Raw genomic sequence first — 16,372 nt, forward strand, 5'->3', positions numbered from 1 at the left:
AAATGATGTAAGTACAAACACAATAACTTCACAAAAATGTTCTTTATTATAAATTATTAGCAGTCACAATCATAAGTCATTAGCACATCCATACAAAAGAAATGACATCTCAGCAAATGACACCTAAAGATGCTCCGATAGTAAGTTTGGACAATATCTGCCTCTCTTTTCTACATACAAGTGAGCAGCATGTATAAAGGACAAGTTTCACGTAAGAATCGTATCACTTCAATAATATTTTGTTTTTTGTATTTTGTAATAAGCTTACAAAATGATTTAATCACATTTGAAAAAATAAAAATTTCACAACAATCAGCGTAATGTTACCTAATGCAACTAAAAAATGAAAGTTAATCTCAATAAAGCAACACATTTACTTAGCCACTTCCTTCCCTCCTTTTCCTCGTGTGTTAGGAATCTATTTTTACAAAAACTCTGTCTCTGGAGAAAATTTTTATGGCTTCTTCAATTTCAGAAAGCCTACAGTCAAGTTGGGCCCGGCGTGAGCGAATACTCAGACTGTCAGCTTTGAGAGGCAGGGAGAGCAGCTCGGTCACCAGGGAGCGGTGGGCTGAAGAAAAAAAAATGTCAGAAACACATAATTAGTGAGGCAAATACTGATGTTCATTCTGTACTATTTACTGTACTTACTAAGCTGCTGTTATTATGATGGATGGCTGAGCACCGGAGGAAGAAATAATAGGCTTTTCAACAGACTGACAGCCCAGTCTTTTTTTTCCTACAGCAGTGGATTAGTTTGCCATATTTATAGTCCAGATTGTTTGGACTGGGCGAAACAATCGCTGACGAAAAATCAAACCAAGAAAAGAATTTTACTAGAAACAAAATTGTTTCTGCAACTTAAAGGTGGTGATCCAACAACAACTAAGCCTTGATACACGCTTCATAAAAGACTTCCTGGATTTCTCAACACACACTCCAAAGGCTCAGCCACCACATCCCATTACTAGATTTTAGGACTAATGTACAAGCAGTACACACACACAACACTGCCAAGTTAAAAGCACTGTGTAATATCTTTAGAGATCACGGGCATTCCCGTGGCAGTTATCTACATGTATGAATGTAAGGGAGGAATCATACTCTCTTTTAGGGACTTCAGAGTCTCCTGTCTCTCATTCTCAGGCATCAAGGTGTGTCCAGTTGGGACCGTAGGATCAGGAGTATTCCTCCTCCTTTCTTCTTTCTCTTTACGCCACTGCTCCTTCCTTTCCTGAAGGCTATATTAGTGTCAATGTCAAAGGGCAGAGAAAAAAAAAACAAGGGTGTCAGAAAAGTCAAAAGTATCTAGTGGTGAAATATCATGAGCATTAAGCACACTGACACTGAAGGTTTCAATAACACTCACTATTGAGGAACCTGGCCCTTGACTGCACTGGGTACAGGCTTATCTCTGAGGTTTGTCAGTGACTGGGACCGTCGAATCACAGTTTTTCCTGCAGTCCGGGCATTATGTTTTATGAAGTCTATTGTCTGACCTTGAACCTGTAACTGCAATTTAAACAATCTCTAGAAGCATGTTTAAAATGTAGATGTGAACTTCCAATAAAACTTTAGCAATTCTCACTTGCAAGTCCAGGTCCTGTGTAGAGTTGCAGGAGGCCCGACGCTGCTCAGCTACACGTGAAGTTTTGGACTGTGGCCTTTGTGGGGAAGCAGACCCACCATAGGAATGCGCCTTCAGAAAGTTTTGACACTGTGGCTTAACACTTGGACTGGAAACCTTCACAAAAGAAACAGACTGGTCAAAACCTAATGAGGAAAAATGAAGTGCTCACGGATGGGCATCTTTCACAGATATGCTTCTTGCCTGCAGCTGAGCCATCACCCTCGATGGGACATTCTGGTATTTTGAGGCGGTCCAAAGAGCTTTAACTGGAACAGCACGTGATTGTGCTCTCTCAGCCTCCTGCTCTTTGCAACGTTTCTGGATCTCTCGCAGTCGACGGACGTTCTCTTTACCAAAATCATGCATCACTCGCTGTTCTGAGGGTAAGAAAGGCTGTCTTAATTTTCTTTTAACAAATGCAATGATTCAAATTCATTATTTTCATGCTTTCTATAATAAGATGCTAAAAAATACCAAAAGCTAATACATCAGTGTTCAATCTTAATAACTAGTAGTTTAAAAAAAAACCCCCACTTACTCTGTTTTGGAACAGGAGAGATAGAAATACTGTCTATTTTTAGTAATTCCCCTACAACCCCTTTCTGACCTCGTTCCAGGATATGGGTAGCATTGGGGCTGATGCGGGGGTGTTGTGCTGGGGTACGAGCACTGTAGCAACCTGGGTACAACACAGGATCTGGAGCAAGGGGCCCTGAAAGCAGGGCCAAAGTACCATCGTGGTTTCCCTCTAAACGACCCCGAGCTTGAGGAGAAGAGAAAAATAAAATAAACTTGAGCTAGAATTATTAGAGTTTAATATTTGTTGCAGTTTTTAAGTATTTTGGGTAGCTTTAAGCCTTTAATTATAAATATTTAGCTTTCCATTTTAGTTTATTTGAAATTACTGAAATTTTAATATCCAAAGTGGGCCTGGTCATTTCAGTTTAGTTTTTATTAGTTTCAGTGCCATTCCTGTCCTAGAAAACATGCACTAAAAATCCACTGTGTATTTAATTTTGATCATAATTATAGATTTTTTAGTTTTCTTTTCTTAAGTCCAATTTTCATGGTTATTTGGTCTGGGTAAACCAAAAATATTGGTTTATCCAGACCAACTCACCCTATGGCTCTTTAACTTTGTCTCCAAACCATTCAGCCTGAGCTGACCCTCTGATGGACTCATTTCTAATAAACAAACATCTTCAGCTGTGCACCCTCGAACTTGGCCTCCTGTCTTTTTGTTAGTGCCACCATCTTCAAAGTACAAATCACAGCAGGTCTCATTACTATCTTATAAACTTCCCTTTTCACTTTAGTTGCCATCCTTCTATCACAACCCCCCAACTCATATCTCAATGCTGCAATATCTAAATAAAGGATTGTGTGAAAAAAAAAATATTACACCACAGTCACGTGGCTGCACCCCACCTGAAGCTGGTCGCTTGTAGTACTGGGGAAACAGAGAAGGATCCGGGGGAATTGGCCCAGATATAGACGAAGGTCCCTCACACATCTGAAAAAGACGATGTGAATTATTTGCTAATGTTACTTAAAAACACGTAAGACTGCTGATTTAATTTGGCCTGCACCTTTCTAATAAAAAGTAATTAACCCAACTCATATAGACTATACAGAAGAGCAGCTTCTGTACCTAATTCAGCTGATCGGAATACAGTGATTCTTCAGAATATAGTAGTGGAAATACATGTTCTTCCTCTGTTTCAGGGCTTGCTAAAGGCTAACTATTGCTATGTTAATTACCTCGTTGTAAAGTTATCTCCTCAACACCTTTTCTTTCGACGTATTCAGGATAAGATACTAAACACACACGTGTTTAGTCACGAATAACTTGCAGGTAATCTTAACGTCGCTGCAACCAGCTCCATTTAGGCTAAAGAAGAGACGGTAATCTATTTACCTCTGTCCCCTGTTGTTTATCAGATTGTTTTCACGCACGCTGATGACGCCGGCACTTGTTGCAGTACTCCTCACCATGGCAACGGAGCAGGCGCACACAGAAATAGAGCTGCCGGGCAAATATTATTAATCGAAAAGCGTATACAGCGATCAAATTCCTGAAAGAATAAGACAAATACAAAGCGCTGGGCTTCTTAAAACACAATAGTAACTGTAATCAGAACTAAAACCTCTAAATCCAATGGTTTCTGCAGTTTTAAACCTTTAATCCTGTCGCTTTGTATAAGGAGGTATAGTGACCCTGCGTGTTGTCTTTCAGGATCAGCAGTACTCTCTTCTAATTAATTATCGAGCTACACTCAAATCTTAACAATCCCCCTAATCTTAGCTAATGCAAAAATAAATATAAATATGACCAAATGTCTGTCAGAGCGTGCAGCCTAAGTACACAGGAGGTACCCAGTTTGCCTGACATGCTTAACTCAGGGTTTATAAACCCAATCATTCGAAGGGGACATTAGGTAGAGGTCATTGTCATTGACTCCAGAGTGCACTTCTAGTAAATATAGCAGTTTCACAGTTATTATTCTCCCCTTTTTTCCAGCACTACAGAGAATAAAACTTTTCACTAAGGTACTTGTACTGAGAGTATGTTTACCACATTTCTTTGTTACTGGAGTCCATGAACTTTAACAAAAATATGAAAGGTTAGTGTTTGTGGAATTATAGAAACAATTATTCAGTGTAGCAACCCTAATTTTCTAATATAGTATACACTTATATAAACAGAGTACTATAATAAAGCCACATGCCGTTTTCACCAAATATGACATGATTTTCTTCCCTATTTCTTTTTTAGATGTTTTCATTATTATTATTGTTATAATAATAATTGCCAAGAACAGACTAAATTTCGCCAGTATAAAACAAATTATTTGGATGGATAAATGAAACGTTTTGTTGTGATCTCCATTTTATACATGCCCTTTGTGAGTTCCGTCCATGTGCACTGGGTTCTCCTGTAATAATATCCATTTCTCAGTAACAGTATTTTTAGCACCCAGATCTCCATTCTGAAGGTATATACTCAGAAACATATAATCGTACTTTCTCAGGGAATTTCACAATTAAAGACCACACAGATCACCATGTGTCCAATAGTCTTTAATAAAAGGAAAAACAAAACAAAACATCGTAGCAGTTTGTACTTTGGGTTTTGGATTTTGGGTTTCAGCAGAAAGGGTGGGTGGGGAGTGGGGTTGAAGTATCGCGTTATTTCTGAGAGAGGTGTAATAAAGCATTAAATCTTATCAGATTCTTCCAACCAAAGTCCCTCTATTTCTGTGAGCTGGTACATTTACACTGAAATCTCTAAATTATTGTCTATTCTCTCTCAGGCATTATATATCCTTTCTCCCCTCCATTTTCTCTTAATGTATGAAGATGGCCGTGTTTAAATATTTTTAGACTCTTATATACACTGGAATTACTAACCTCTCAGACCTCTTAGTTACATTTTTCAACATATCAACATATTTTTCTCTATTTCAAATGCTGCTGGGCATTAATTTATTCTCTAATGAATGATTAGGCCTGTGTGCGTCATGGACACAATGTGCATATTGCAAACATTTTATAATAAAAGAGAGATTTGGTGCCCAACGTCACTTGCACAACGGCCCCGCCCTCTGCTGGAGGTCTGACCTGCGCCTGCTCAGTCTGGTTCCCTCTGCTTTTTTCTTCACTGTGCTCCGCTGCAGTGAGCAGTCCTTTGAAACTCTGCAACACTCCGCTACAAAACTAAAGGTAAGCTAAGCAAGATTCTTTTTGCAAGTCCCTTATTATATTTTATTTTTAAGGTACTGTTTTGCGATTTTTTTCCTGCATTGGTAGTTGTTGTCAACAACCGCTTGATTTTTAGTGAGATATGAGTCACACATGGGTAGGAGTAGCCACCGCAGACGGCTATGCCAAGGTTTTAATGCCAGTTCGGGCCTGTGTGTTCCCATAGTTAGCCAAAATTAACTATCATAAAACATCCTCGAAAAACTGAAGTTTAGCCCTCTTCCCAAAACTTACCACGAGTGTTGACGGCATGCAGCGAAAACAACAAAACAAATTTTTATGAGCGATAATAAGTGCGATTTATTGCACTGTTGTGCTGCAACATTTGAAATACACAACTTAAAGTAGAGATTGTGCTTTTTAAAAAAACAAAAAAAAGGAGATGTATATGAAAGGGTGGACGCATTTGGCCATGAGCATGTTCGCTAAGGACCGGGGGACGGGAGACCATAAATCTATTTTAAACGTCTTATCTGTGTGTTTGTTGAGAAACACAAAAGAACATTAACAACTAGCACCGCTATCTTTTGTCATTGATTGTAACTTGTTGTTCAGACTTTCCTTCCTGTTCAATTATAGAATCTTATCCTTGCCAATGGCCTAGAGAGACACAGTTTTATTAGGTTATTTGGATAAAGCAATCAGTGAAAGTGCTATCAGCCGATATTTTGATAATCATTGCTGTTCATTGTTATTGGCATCGGTGTGTGTTATGTAGAAATAAAAAGCATAACTGGGTTAATTTAGAAATGGTGTCCTCACATGGTGTGTTTAGCAGAGTAGTTCAGAAAACGTGGTTCACACCTATCTCAGCACTTTCTGCAGCACATGTAGCAGGAGCTGGTGCAAAGTCTAGTGATGTATTTAACTTAAGTTGTTAACTAGATAGTGAAAAGCACTGCTGGAAACTATAAAGATGGCCTTTAAATACCTTATTGTGTCACTGTAAAAAGGTTTATTAAGGCCCTATTGGATGATGCAAGCATTGTATAAACTAAGGCTACTTATAAACACATGCTTACACACAGCAGAAGTCTTTTTGTTGTCACTGTACACATTAAAACACCCATTAAAAGTGACTCTAATGCAGGACAGAGCTGCATATTTCACTTTACGTTTAAGCTATAACTTCACTGCACTTCACCTTATCTCTCACAAACATTCCCTACATTATGGTACACACACACTCTTGGTTTGGTTATCTGTACGCTATGCTAGAGTTGTGCAACTGCCTAATTGCATATTTGACACCCTTTTATGGCTTGTTATTGGATGCGAATGTCAGAATTATTCCTTTCATTTAATCCTGCAGACGATGCCAGTTCAACTTGAGGGGTTAAACATATGTAATATATATAAGTTGCTCTTCTCCACAGTTAATCTGGACTCAGATTAGATATTTAGATGTTTTTATATTTCACAGTGTATTTAAGAGAAGAAACAATACTCAAATTAGTCAGCTGTGCAACATCGGGGCGACTGTGGTTTAGCACGTTGGGAGGTTCATCTTGTAACCGGAAGGTTACCGATTCGATCCCATGCTCTGTCAGTCTTGGTCGTTGTGTCCTTGACCAAGACACTTCATCTACCGCCTACTGGTGATGACCAGAGGGGCCGATGGCTCGATATGGCAGCCTCGCTTCTGTCAGTCTGTCCCAAGTCAGCTGTGGCTACAACTGTAGCTTGCCTCCACCAGTGTGTCAATGTGAGAGTGACTGAATAGTGCAATTGTAAAGTGCTTTGAGGGTCTCGAAAAGTGCTATATAAATGCAATCTATTATTATTATTATTATTATTATTATTATTATTATAAACATTGGGAATTTGTGCTGCTCGCAAATTGAGCAGTATGTACTAAAAGCATGTTGCGTTGGACAGTTCTATGGATTTTTAAGTCATTTAACATTTTGTTTGTGTTCAAATACGTCCATGTCATTTATGTGGGGTCATCTTGACCTTTGCGCTTACTCCAGTCTATCACCTGGCTACAGCTTGCATATAATTACGTATGCGCATTGTAAGTAATACGATGAGTGGCAGGTGTTTGTGCATAAACACACTGTGCTGGTACTTAAAAAAAAAAAATAGGGATCTTAATAGGCTGAACCTGGAGGAGGACACATGTTAAAAGCCAAGTCACATGTAATTCAGTGTCATGTTCACATGGGCTAAATTTAGAGCTGCGACTTGGTGAGGAAACTAAGTGGGGTGGGGGTGGGGGGTGAGGGGATGGAGAGTGGAGAAGGATTGTCTGTCGGGTGGAATGACAAAGACAGATTGGGAATTGCATGTAGTTGCTGAGTGTCTGGGAAATGAATATTGAGACCACAGGTGATGGATTTGTATTATGTGAAAATGATGACAATCTTAAGATAACGCAAGTTAGGGCTGCACGATTAATCGTTAGAAAATCGCGATCTCGATTCATACTTATGTGCGATCTCATTTCCAAATGACAACGATTTTTAAAAAAAAAAAAAAGAAAAAAAAAAGATGACGACGATTGTACTGCATTTTGATCCGGGACGTAATCTGCATGAAATCAAGCGCTCACTCTTCCTGCTCAACAAATGACAAGGGTGGAGCCTTATACCACGTGATACAGAAGCTATGCCGTGTGATGCTAAAATTAGCAGGGAAAAAACAACGGAGAGCAAAGTGACAGGAGAAAATCCGTCCCGGACAACCACCCAAACATCAATAACGGGAACCTTATACAGCGCTTCCCTATACCCGTCGAACTCCCGCAGGCACAAAGAAATTACGGAGGCTATCACTTATCACCTGACCAAAGATATGGCTCCGATCAACACTGTGCAAAACGAGGGATTTAGGAAAATAATCAACACCCTAGACAAACGCTGCACAGTGCCGTCCCGCAACTATTTTTCTATTGTTGCACTACCTGCTCTATACACGCAGCGTCGAGCAACGGTGGAGACGGAATTTCAAGCAGTACAACATTTTGCGGCAGCAACAAAACGTCAGACATTTGTTGTTTTTATGTTTATTTATTGTTTTTATGTTCAGTTTCAACTGTTACGAAGTTGATGTGCAGTTAATAAATGCAATAAATATTTATATTGAAAAGAAAATCGTGAGAGAATCGTGATCTCAATTCTAAGCCAAAAAAATCGTGATTCTCATTTTATGCAAAATCGTGCAGCCCTAACGCAAGCTTTATTTATCCAAAAGTTGGAGAGGTTTTTGTTTTAACTCGGGGGTTGATAGAAAATAGATATCATTTTATTTCCAACATGCAAATATAATTGAAATAACAAGAGGAAAAAACAAAACTTAAAAATCATCAAGTTTTCATGTATATATCTATTTCTACAGAATGTATGTTCGAAAAGGAGTCGGATGAAGTTTACACTTTTCCTGTTCCTTCCCCCTTATTTCAAATTTCATTGCTTACAAATCCATATCCAGAATTCAGCATTATTTGATCCATATATGTTTAACTATGTACAAGTCTAACACAACATACACAAAAAAAACCCATTTTCAGCACGTAAACCAGAACAACAACAAATTACATGTTTACATAAACCAAGCACCCTGTGTTTAACACCCGCTTATCTCTGAACTTATTTTATATCTATGTGACAAACGCCTTAATGAACACTTAAACTTGGGTTACTCTTGCCTTGATCTATTAAAAAAAAGGACACAATGAAAATATTAGAAAGCTAGAGGAGAATGAGTGAATATTGAACATTCATTTGTCACATAACACCAAAAAAAAAGACTTTTCCTATTGGATTTATCACAAAGTTGGCCATATCAGCCTAAAAGAAAAGTTGGTGCCTACTGCATTTGCTATTCCCCCCGGACTCTGTTAAGTTGCTTTGCATTATTCACACTTTCTTCAACTGGGCTTTGGTGCACACATTGAGTTCATCTGTTTAAGCATCTTTTCCCCATTTGGATTTGGAGAGGGGTTATTGTAAATATAAATCTCTGTAGGTGATGCGCCAGACTTTAAGGAACCTGGCATTAAAGTGCATATTTATCAATGTGATTTACTTTCATGATTTGTTCTGTTTTTCTGTACTTTTGTGTGCGGGATGGAGGAAAAAGTATTTCAAAAGGTCTTTTCACGTCTACACACAGGCCAGGTTTGCATGCAGTGCACAGAGTGCTCTGGTTTACATAAGTTAGGTATGGCTACAGTAGCTGTAACATGTTGTGAACCACTTTCAAACAAGAGTTTGTATTGTGTGATGATGCTGTTAATTAAAGTGGCGAAGGACTTCTTGCCAAAAGTTTCCCATTGTCCCTGCTTTTACTTCTCCCTCTGAAGAGTCATGGCACAGAATGTTGGGATTGTACTGCAGCAGGACATGCCAGGAAAAGGCAAACATGCAGAAAACAAAGACCACTGTGTGACGTGTCAGAGCCACGCACCAAAGGGACATGGTGAGTGGTGTTGGGGGTTACATGTAAAAACACAGATGGATTATCATCAGGGTCCCTGGATTGCATGTTGGTTTCATTACAGGGAGAGAAGGGGTCTTTGTGTCTAAGCGGTTTTCATCTGCTTTCAGTTATCTTTTTTTTTTTTTTTTTCCCTTTTTTCCCCCCAAGTGACAGTATTTGATCTGTCTGCAGTGGCTCAGTCATGCACGTGTTAGCTGCATTTCCCATCTTCTGTAGAAGAGACCAGTTAGGTGAGGGGTGCAGGAGCCACAAAAAGGTGTGCTGGTAGTAAAATATTAAACACTTATTAAACACTTATAGGATATAAGTCAATGCCAAGGCTGTCTTCTTCGCAGACACGTGCACACTGACCCAGGGGACACTGATGCCTCTGAAACACTACACTACAGTGCAGTGCAGTGGTGTGCAGGAGTGGTAGTTGCTGACTAACCAAACCAGCCACTGCTTGTGCTGGCTCTGCTGCAGTGACCTGGCCGCAGTCTGCAAAAAAAAATATGCTATGTTGATATTTGTTCCCAGTAATGATGCTATTTTTGTTCATTCTGCAACAGCTATTGCAAAAATAAGACTTGTATACTGTCCTCCTAAACTAGGGAAACAGTTTCATTGGTTTAACAACCTCTGCTGCTTGCTCATGTACTGCTGCTAGGCAATCAATAGGGTTTCTGTGGAAGATAGAGGGGGAGGAGAGGGGCTATAACCAGCACCCAGACAGCCCCCCTACTGGCTTGTATTGATGTGTAATGATTGTTGGTGAGTAGATGGTTGATCGAAAATGCTGTTGGCGGTGCTGTCAGCGTGTGTGTGGCCTCAGAAGTGCTATTTGCATTGCAAAGCACAGCTTCCAGTGCAGAGCTTTAAAATTCATTTTGTGTTAGCATCTTGATTTATTTTATTTTTAATTTTTTAAAGGGACACTCTGTTATTGTTTCTGTATCCATTTAATCTTTGTTGAAAAACTACACAATATGTGCTTCAGTAACGATTGAAAGCTCATATTGTGCTATTCTACATGGCACAAATGTTTCAGAGGTTGAGATATGAAAGGCAAATGTGTGATCCAACAGATTTGTACTTTAACCCAAACTGGAAAGCTGGAAATGTGCATATTTAGTGCTCTGCTGGACAGACTCTTAAATCTTGCAATTTCACCAGTGTTGTAAAAGTGTATTTCTAAATTGCTGGAATATCTCTTTACATAAAAAGTGCACATGTGTGGGTGTATGTGTGTCACTGCTGTGATTAAACTATTGGTACATTTCTTTCCTCAGGCACAATGGCTGTCCCTCCTGCATACTCGGATCTGGGAAAATCTGCCAAAGACATCTTCAGTAAAGGCTTCGGTAAGTGAAGAAATCTACTTAACATGCATATGTAACTGCTGCTCTTCTGTTGCTATCATACTGAAGCTGTTTGGGCTCAAACTATGGTGCAGGACTGATTTTCAGAGAATGCTTTGTGTGCTCTGTGCTGCAGGTGTCTATTGTTCTTCTGGCCAGTGCAAAGAGATAATTTTTACTGCCCTTCCTTGTAATATATATGTTTTTTTTTTTTTTTTTTAAATATCCTAATTTCTTTTCCACAGGCTATGGAATATTGAAGCTAGATGTTAAGACCAAGTCTCAAAGTGGAGTTGTAAGTATTACTGTTGTCACTGGATGCGTTTAAATTTAGTTTCAAACGTCTTTCTAAGCACTTAGATGTAGAGCAAAGGTCTGACTCACGGCTTTGGAGGTCTTCATGTCAGAGTGCCTGACGTGCCTCTACATACAGAGTCAGCAGAGAAACACTCTGTCGAATGAGTTTATTCCTTACTCTCTCCTCTGAAGCAGCATGTTCTGTCACGAAGGGAAAGAGTTTCACCAAAACGTGCCATGTATCTGTGTTGCCATAAACCGGTTACCATAGTAAAACCACAAATGAGCTCTTGCATAGTTTTCCAAATCTGATCCAGCTTTAAGCCTCACTCAAAAAGCACTGAAAAGACATCCACTTTTACTTTTTGTAGCTCTGGTTTTCATTTTCCCAGCAAGCAGTCAAACTGTCACATGTAGACTGTGGTTTTCCCTAACTTCCTCTGTTTTCTCTTTTCTCTGCTTCTTCTTTGGATGCTCCTGTCAGATGGTAAGAGTGGGAGAGTGAGTGTGTGTGCATATGTAATCATTAAACACAGGTGCACTGCAGGGTGCAAGAGTGATAGCAGTGTGTGTTTGTGTGCAGGCTTTCTGCCAACTATTTCTTTGCAGTAACGGCTCACCTAAGTGACAGCATTACCCCAACCGCAGCTGTAATAGCACTGATCGTTAAACACTCATGACCAGCCTCTCCCTCACAGTCCTCAGTTTACCTTCCCAGCTCACTTCTCCATCTTAAAGGTCTAGATTTTTATTTATTTATTTATTTGAATAACCAGTCATGCAACCCTGTGAGGGATTGTTTGGCAGAGGAAAAGCCAAAAACGTAATGCTTGTTATCCCTGTCTCCGTTTCCCCCCGGCCTCTAGTGTCTTTAGCTGTGCTCTGATGTCTCTTTCTACTTTCCCTTCCACCTCATCTTCCATCTTCCCCTCATTACTCGATCCGTCTCTCCTACAGGAGTTCACCACTTCTGGCTCCAACAACACAGATACAGGGAGGTCTGGAGGCCACCTGGAGACAAAGTACAAAATGAAAGATCTGGGGCTCACCTTCAACCAGAAGTGGAACACTGACAACATTCTTACAACAGAAATCACGTTGGAGGACCAGGTGAAGTCAAACAAACAGGAATTTTATTTATTTGGGGGGGCAAAATAGCATTGGTGTATCTACTAAAAACCTCAGATGTGTTTAAATCTCATTGACCTCTGCCTCAAGGTTAGAGGTCAGAGGTCATGTTTTCTGAAAATATTGTGAATGTGATATCTTAAGAACTAGGCAAATTTTGAAATTCATACCATAGGTGCATCTACTGGGAGGCTGAGCTGCCAGAATTATATTTTTATTTTTTAAGAAAAAATAATATTATTATTACTGATGGGTTGCTCCTCATGACAAGAAATTTGGATAGCAAGTGTGTGGCTCACGATTAAAGCTTTGTGTCTGTGATGATGATATTATAGACATCTGCTCTCATTGACATCAAAGAGTAGGAAAAAAAACATAGTTTTGAGTGTTTGGATGATGGTGATAAGTACCTACCTCTTTAAAACATATACGTATGACAGAAAATAAGGAAAGGTTTAATAATATGTGGTGGCTAATACTTCAGTACTTAATGTATTAAGTCTTCTGTCTGTAGCTGGCCAACGGCCTGAAGCTCGGTCTGGACACGTCATTTGTGCCGAACACTGGGTAAGAGTAACGCTCTGATGTTCTCAGGGTTTTTAATAAATGTTCTCAATAGGACATGTGTCTAATAATTACGATCTTTAGCAAGAAGAGTGCCAAACTGAAGACCAGCTACAAGCGGGACTTTGTGAATGTGGGCTGTGACCTGGACTTTGACATGGCCGGCCCCACTGTCCACACAGCGGCTGTGCTTGGCTTCGAGGGCTGGCTGGCTGGTTACCAGATGGCTTTCGACACTGCCAAATCTAAACTCGTCAAGAACAACTTTGCCCTTGGATACAAGACTGGTGACTTCCAACTTCATACCAGCGTGTGAGTCACTACAGCATAGCACAAAGTTTAGGGGTTTTGTTGTTTTTGTTTTTTCCCCTCAGTTCTTAAATTGTGTTTGGTGTTGTATTTCAGTAATGATGGCACGGAGTTCGGTGGCTCCATTTACCAAAAGGTGAACAGCAACCTGGAAACAGCAGTCAACCTAGCCTGGACAGCAGGCAGCAATAACACACGCTTTGGACTTGGAGCCAAATACCAGCTGGATAAGGATGCATCCCTCTCTGTGAGAACTGACAAAACATCCTGCACACGTCTAACATACATAAATAAATGATACATTTTCACTGCTAGCTAATCACGCTATAACTTTTGTGGGACTCTGCTGGAGGTTTGAGTTAAATGTACAACTGTACTCAGAGGTGGCACAGTGCTGCAGTGGTTAGATCTGCATAACAAAAAGGTTGTGGGTTCAAATCTGCTGTCTAGCTTGGGAGGTTCTCTATTGAGATTCCCTGTTATTTATGTCTGTGCATGCGTTGTCTCTGGATATTCCAGCTTCCTTCGACAGTCCAAAGACATGCATGTTAGTTTAGTTGGTGTTGCTAAATTGGCTGAAGGTGTAAGTGGTTGTCTGTTTCTGCGTTGGCCCTGCAGACTGGTTGTACTCTGCCATGTGCTCAGTGACAGCTGTGATATGCTCCAGCAGCTAAGAAAATTTATGAATGCATGTGTTGCAGTATGCCCACTATGGTAGTTACTGTTTTGGCACAATAATATTGGGTAGTAAGCATATGAGGCTGAAAACGAAAGGTGACAGAGCTTTTGTAACGGTGGTGTCCAGACTCTGGAACTCTCTCCTTTGAGCTTGAGATCTGTGGACTTAGTGGTCTGAGAAGGTCTGAAGCTTTTTGTGATCCTTTTTTTTTTTTTTTTTTTTTTTTTTTTTTTTAAATCTTGAAAGGTGCTATGCAAATAAAATTGTATTTATTATATAAGCATTGGGTGGACTGTGTAAATGAGTTAAGAAGCAAACTCAGTAAGCTGAGTTGAAATAAATGATATTTGACAATAAAATAAGGGATTTTTTAGGGAATAGGGATATGATTAAGCAAAATGTGAATGCTCTAAAGATACCTCCTGCTAGACTTCAGATATTTTGATAATCACAAAGACCACTGAACAGATTTTTATTAGCATGAATTAACTCATGGATTTACCTAAATGCATTTATTTATTTATTTACTGCATCCTTGCTTTTCTGTGAGCAAAGGGGTGCCGCTTAAAGTCTTCATCTGTTGGTTGATCACACCAGGCTCACAAAAAATGTTTATATTGTTGTTAATAAGTTACAATTAACAAAAAAAATTACGATCCATACTTATTTTTTACCAAAAAAGTTCAATGACAAAAAGGATAAACGTGTTTTAACCCGTCCCAGAATCATCAAGAGATTTATACAACTCTAAAATGCATACTGGAGGAAGTCACTGGATACCATTTTTATGAGCATCCATTCAATAGTTGTTCAAATATTTGAATGTGGAACCAGCTGCCTATTGAGTCATCCCTACAGCTGTGTGCTTCTCAAACATCATTATCTTACAGCCTGAGGCTGATTGATATTCATATTTATGATAAACTCCATATTATGTAACCTACTCCATATACTCTCCTAATGCAGTGTTTATGACTAACTCACCTGATGATCTGTTTCTCCTCACAGGCCAAGGTTAACAACGCCTGTCTCGTTGGAGTTGGATACACACAAACACTCAGGCCAGGTTAGCCGTTTGACTTCTTTAAAAAACAAAACAAAAAAAACATGTATTCTGTGATAACAGCCTAAAGAGCATCTGTATGGTTACATGATACAATGTGACGCTCTTTCCTGCAGGAGTGAAGCTCACCCTCTCTGCTCTGATCGACGGGAAGAACGTGAACGCCGGTGGACACAAAATCGGCCTCGGTTTCGAGCTGGAGGCGTAAGGATTGAACAGGACTGGCAAGAGGAGAGGAAAGCAAACAAAGGAGAAGACTACACCACTATGGCCCCACTCAGCAACGCATCAACAAATCTTCCCTCTGAGACACACACACACTTTGGCCTTAACCCTGAAACTCCAAACAGCCTCTAAGACCTCTAGTACTGTAATTCTAAAGCAAGGATTTCAGTGTTATTGACATGACCCACACATCAGTTTTTAGCATATATTACCAGAGTACTGCATACAGTCTCGCTGCCAGTTTATTCAAATACCCCATTCTCTAAATACTGTGCTACTTCTCGGCTGCTTTGGCCAGACAAAGTGCACTTTTAATAGCATGTCTGAAGCACCCTGTCATTCTGTGTTATTCAGGCAGGTTTTGTTCAGATACTCTAGGATTTAGACATCAGTGAGATTGTTAGAGGGTGCTTGTTTTGGTATATTGTAGTTTTGTTGCACGCTTTAAATGCTAAGGTTTTTTTTTTTATTTTTTAATTTATTTTTTAATTTTAGACTTTTCATTGTCATATTTACAACTGATGCAATAGAGGCTAGAGAGAAATAAGCAGGAAAAAACGGGTCATGTGTCTGAGTGGATTGCTTTTGTTTCCACCTAAATAAAACAGTTAAACACTGTGAGCCCTTGGTTACCTAAAAGTTTTGTTTTCAGGTTTTGTTTGGTCAAAAAATTAGGATCTCTATATGACCTCTTTGTTTTGTCATGTTTTATGTCCTGTAACTGTTAAACCTTGAGCACTACATTTCACTTTACCTGTGCTGTGCTTTGTATAGGAAGTTAGCCATCAGTTAGGACCTCAAACTGGCTTTATTGAATGAAATAAAGACTTTAAAACAGATTTGTAGTGGGTTTTGGCTTGGTTTCTTGTTTTGTTTTTTTTGTGTTTTTTTTTTTTTTTTTTTTTTTTTTTTTTTTTTCCCCCCCCCCCACC

General features: G+C 39.4%; 2 protein-coding genes across 5 annotated transcripts; one reads left to right on the plus strand and one right to left on the minus strand.

Moving 5' to 3' along the window:
* Positions 1–27: 27 nt before the first annotated feature.
* On the minus strand, positions 28–3,805 carry enkd1 (enkurin domain containing 1). Of its 3 annotated transcripts, none has more exons than XM_085295011.1 (8): positions 3,549–3,805; positions 3,059–3,143; positions 2,169–2,393; positions 1,832–2,007; positions 1,589–1,744; positions 1,370–1,512; positions 1,105–1,241; positions 28–571 (listed from the first exon to the last, which is right to left on the minus strand). In XM_085295011.1, the coding sequence occupies exons 2-8, from the start codon at positions 3,141–3,143 to the stop codon at positions 411–413; spliced, it is 1,083 nt and encodes a 360-aa protein (XP_085151137.1). In that variant the 5' UTR covers positions 3,549–3,805; the 3' UTR covers positions 28–410. The 3 variants fall into 3 exon arrangements, with proteins under 3 accessions (XP_085151137.1, XP_085151138.1, XP_085151136.1); XM_085295012.1 differs by having other exon boundaries at positions 2,238–2,393; positions 3,392–3,805; XM_085295010.1 differs by having other exon boundaries at positions 3,392–3,805.
* Positions 3,806–5,214: 1,409 nt separating this feature from the next.
* Positions 5,215–16,279, plus strand: vdac3 (voltage-dependent anion channel 3). Of its 2 annotated transcripts, XM_085295014.1 has the most exons (10): positions 5,220–5,353; positions 9,699–9,814; positions 11,107–11,178; positions 11,421–11,470; positions 12,430–12,582; positions 13,115–13,167; positions 13,249–13,476; positions 13,570–13,720; positions 15,161–15,218; positions 15,332–16,279. In XM_085295014.1, the coding sequence occupies exons 2-10, from the start codon at positions 9,703–9,705 to the stop codon at positions 15,421–15,423; spliced, it is 969 nt and encodes a 322-aa protein (XP_085151140.1). In that variant the 5' UTR covers positions 5,220–5,353; positions 9,699–9,702; the 3' UTR covers positions 15,424–16,279. The 2 variants fall into 2 exon arrangements, with proteins under 2 accessions (XP_085151141.1, XP_085151140.1); XM_085295015.1 differs by lacking the exon at positions 9,699–9,814 and having other exon boundaries at positions 5,215–5,353.
* The last annotated feature ends 93 nt before the right edge of the window (positions 16,280–16,372 follow it).

Source organism: Mchenga conophoros, linkage group LG12 (genome assembly GCF_057382185.1).
Source record: "Mchenga conophoros isolate Kocher_MC1m ecotype Shallow Benthic linkage group LG12, M_conophoros_male_GT1.1, whole genome shotgun sequence".
NCBI classification, from domain to species: Eukaryota; Metazoa; Chordata; class Actinopteri; order Cichliformes; family Cichlidae; genus Mchenga; species Mchenga conophoros.

Coding starts and splice junctions, on each gene's coding strand:
- enkd1 (XM_085295011.1), bottom strand. CDS start 3,143: ATGTGTGAGGGACCTTCGTCTATATCTGGGCCAATTCCCCCGGATCCT. Junction 2,008..2,168: donor CTCTCCTGTTCCAAAACAGA/GTAAGTGGGGGT, acceptor TCTTACCCTCAG/AACAGCGAGTGATGCATGAT. Junction 572..1,104: donor TCTGAAGTCCCTAAAAGAGA/GTATGATTCCTC, acceptor TTTTTTCTTCAG/CCCACCGCTCCCTGGTGACC.
- vdac3 (XM_085295014.1), top strand. CDS start 9,703: ATGGCACAGAATGTTGGGATTGTACTGCAGCAGGACATGCCAGGAAAA. Junction 9,815..11,106: donor CCACGCACCAAAGGGACATG/GTGAGTGGTGTT, acceptor TTCTTTCCTCAG/GCACAATGGCTGTCCCTCCT. Junction 11,471..12,429: donor CCAAGTCTCAAAGTGGAGTT/GTAAGTATTACT, acceptor TCTCTCCTACAG/GAGTTCACCACTTCTGGCTC.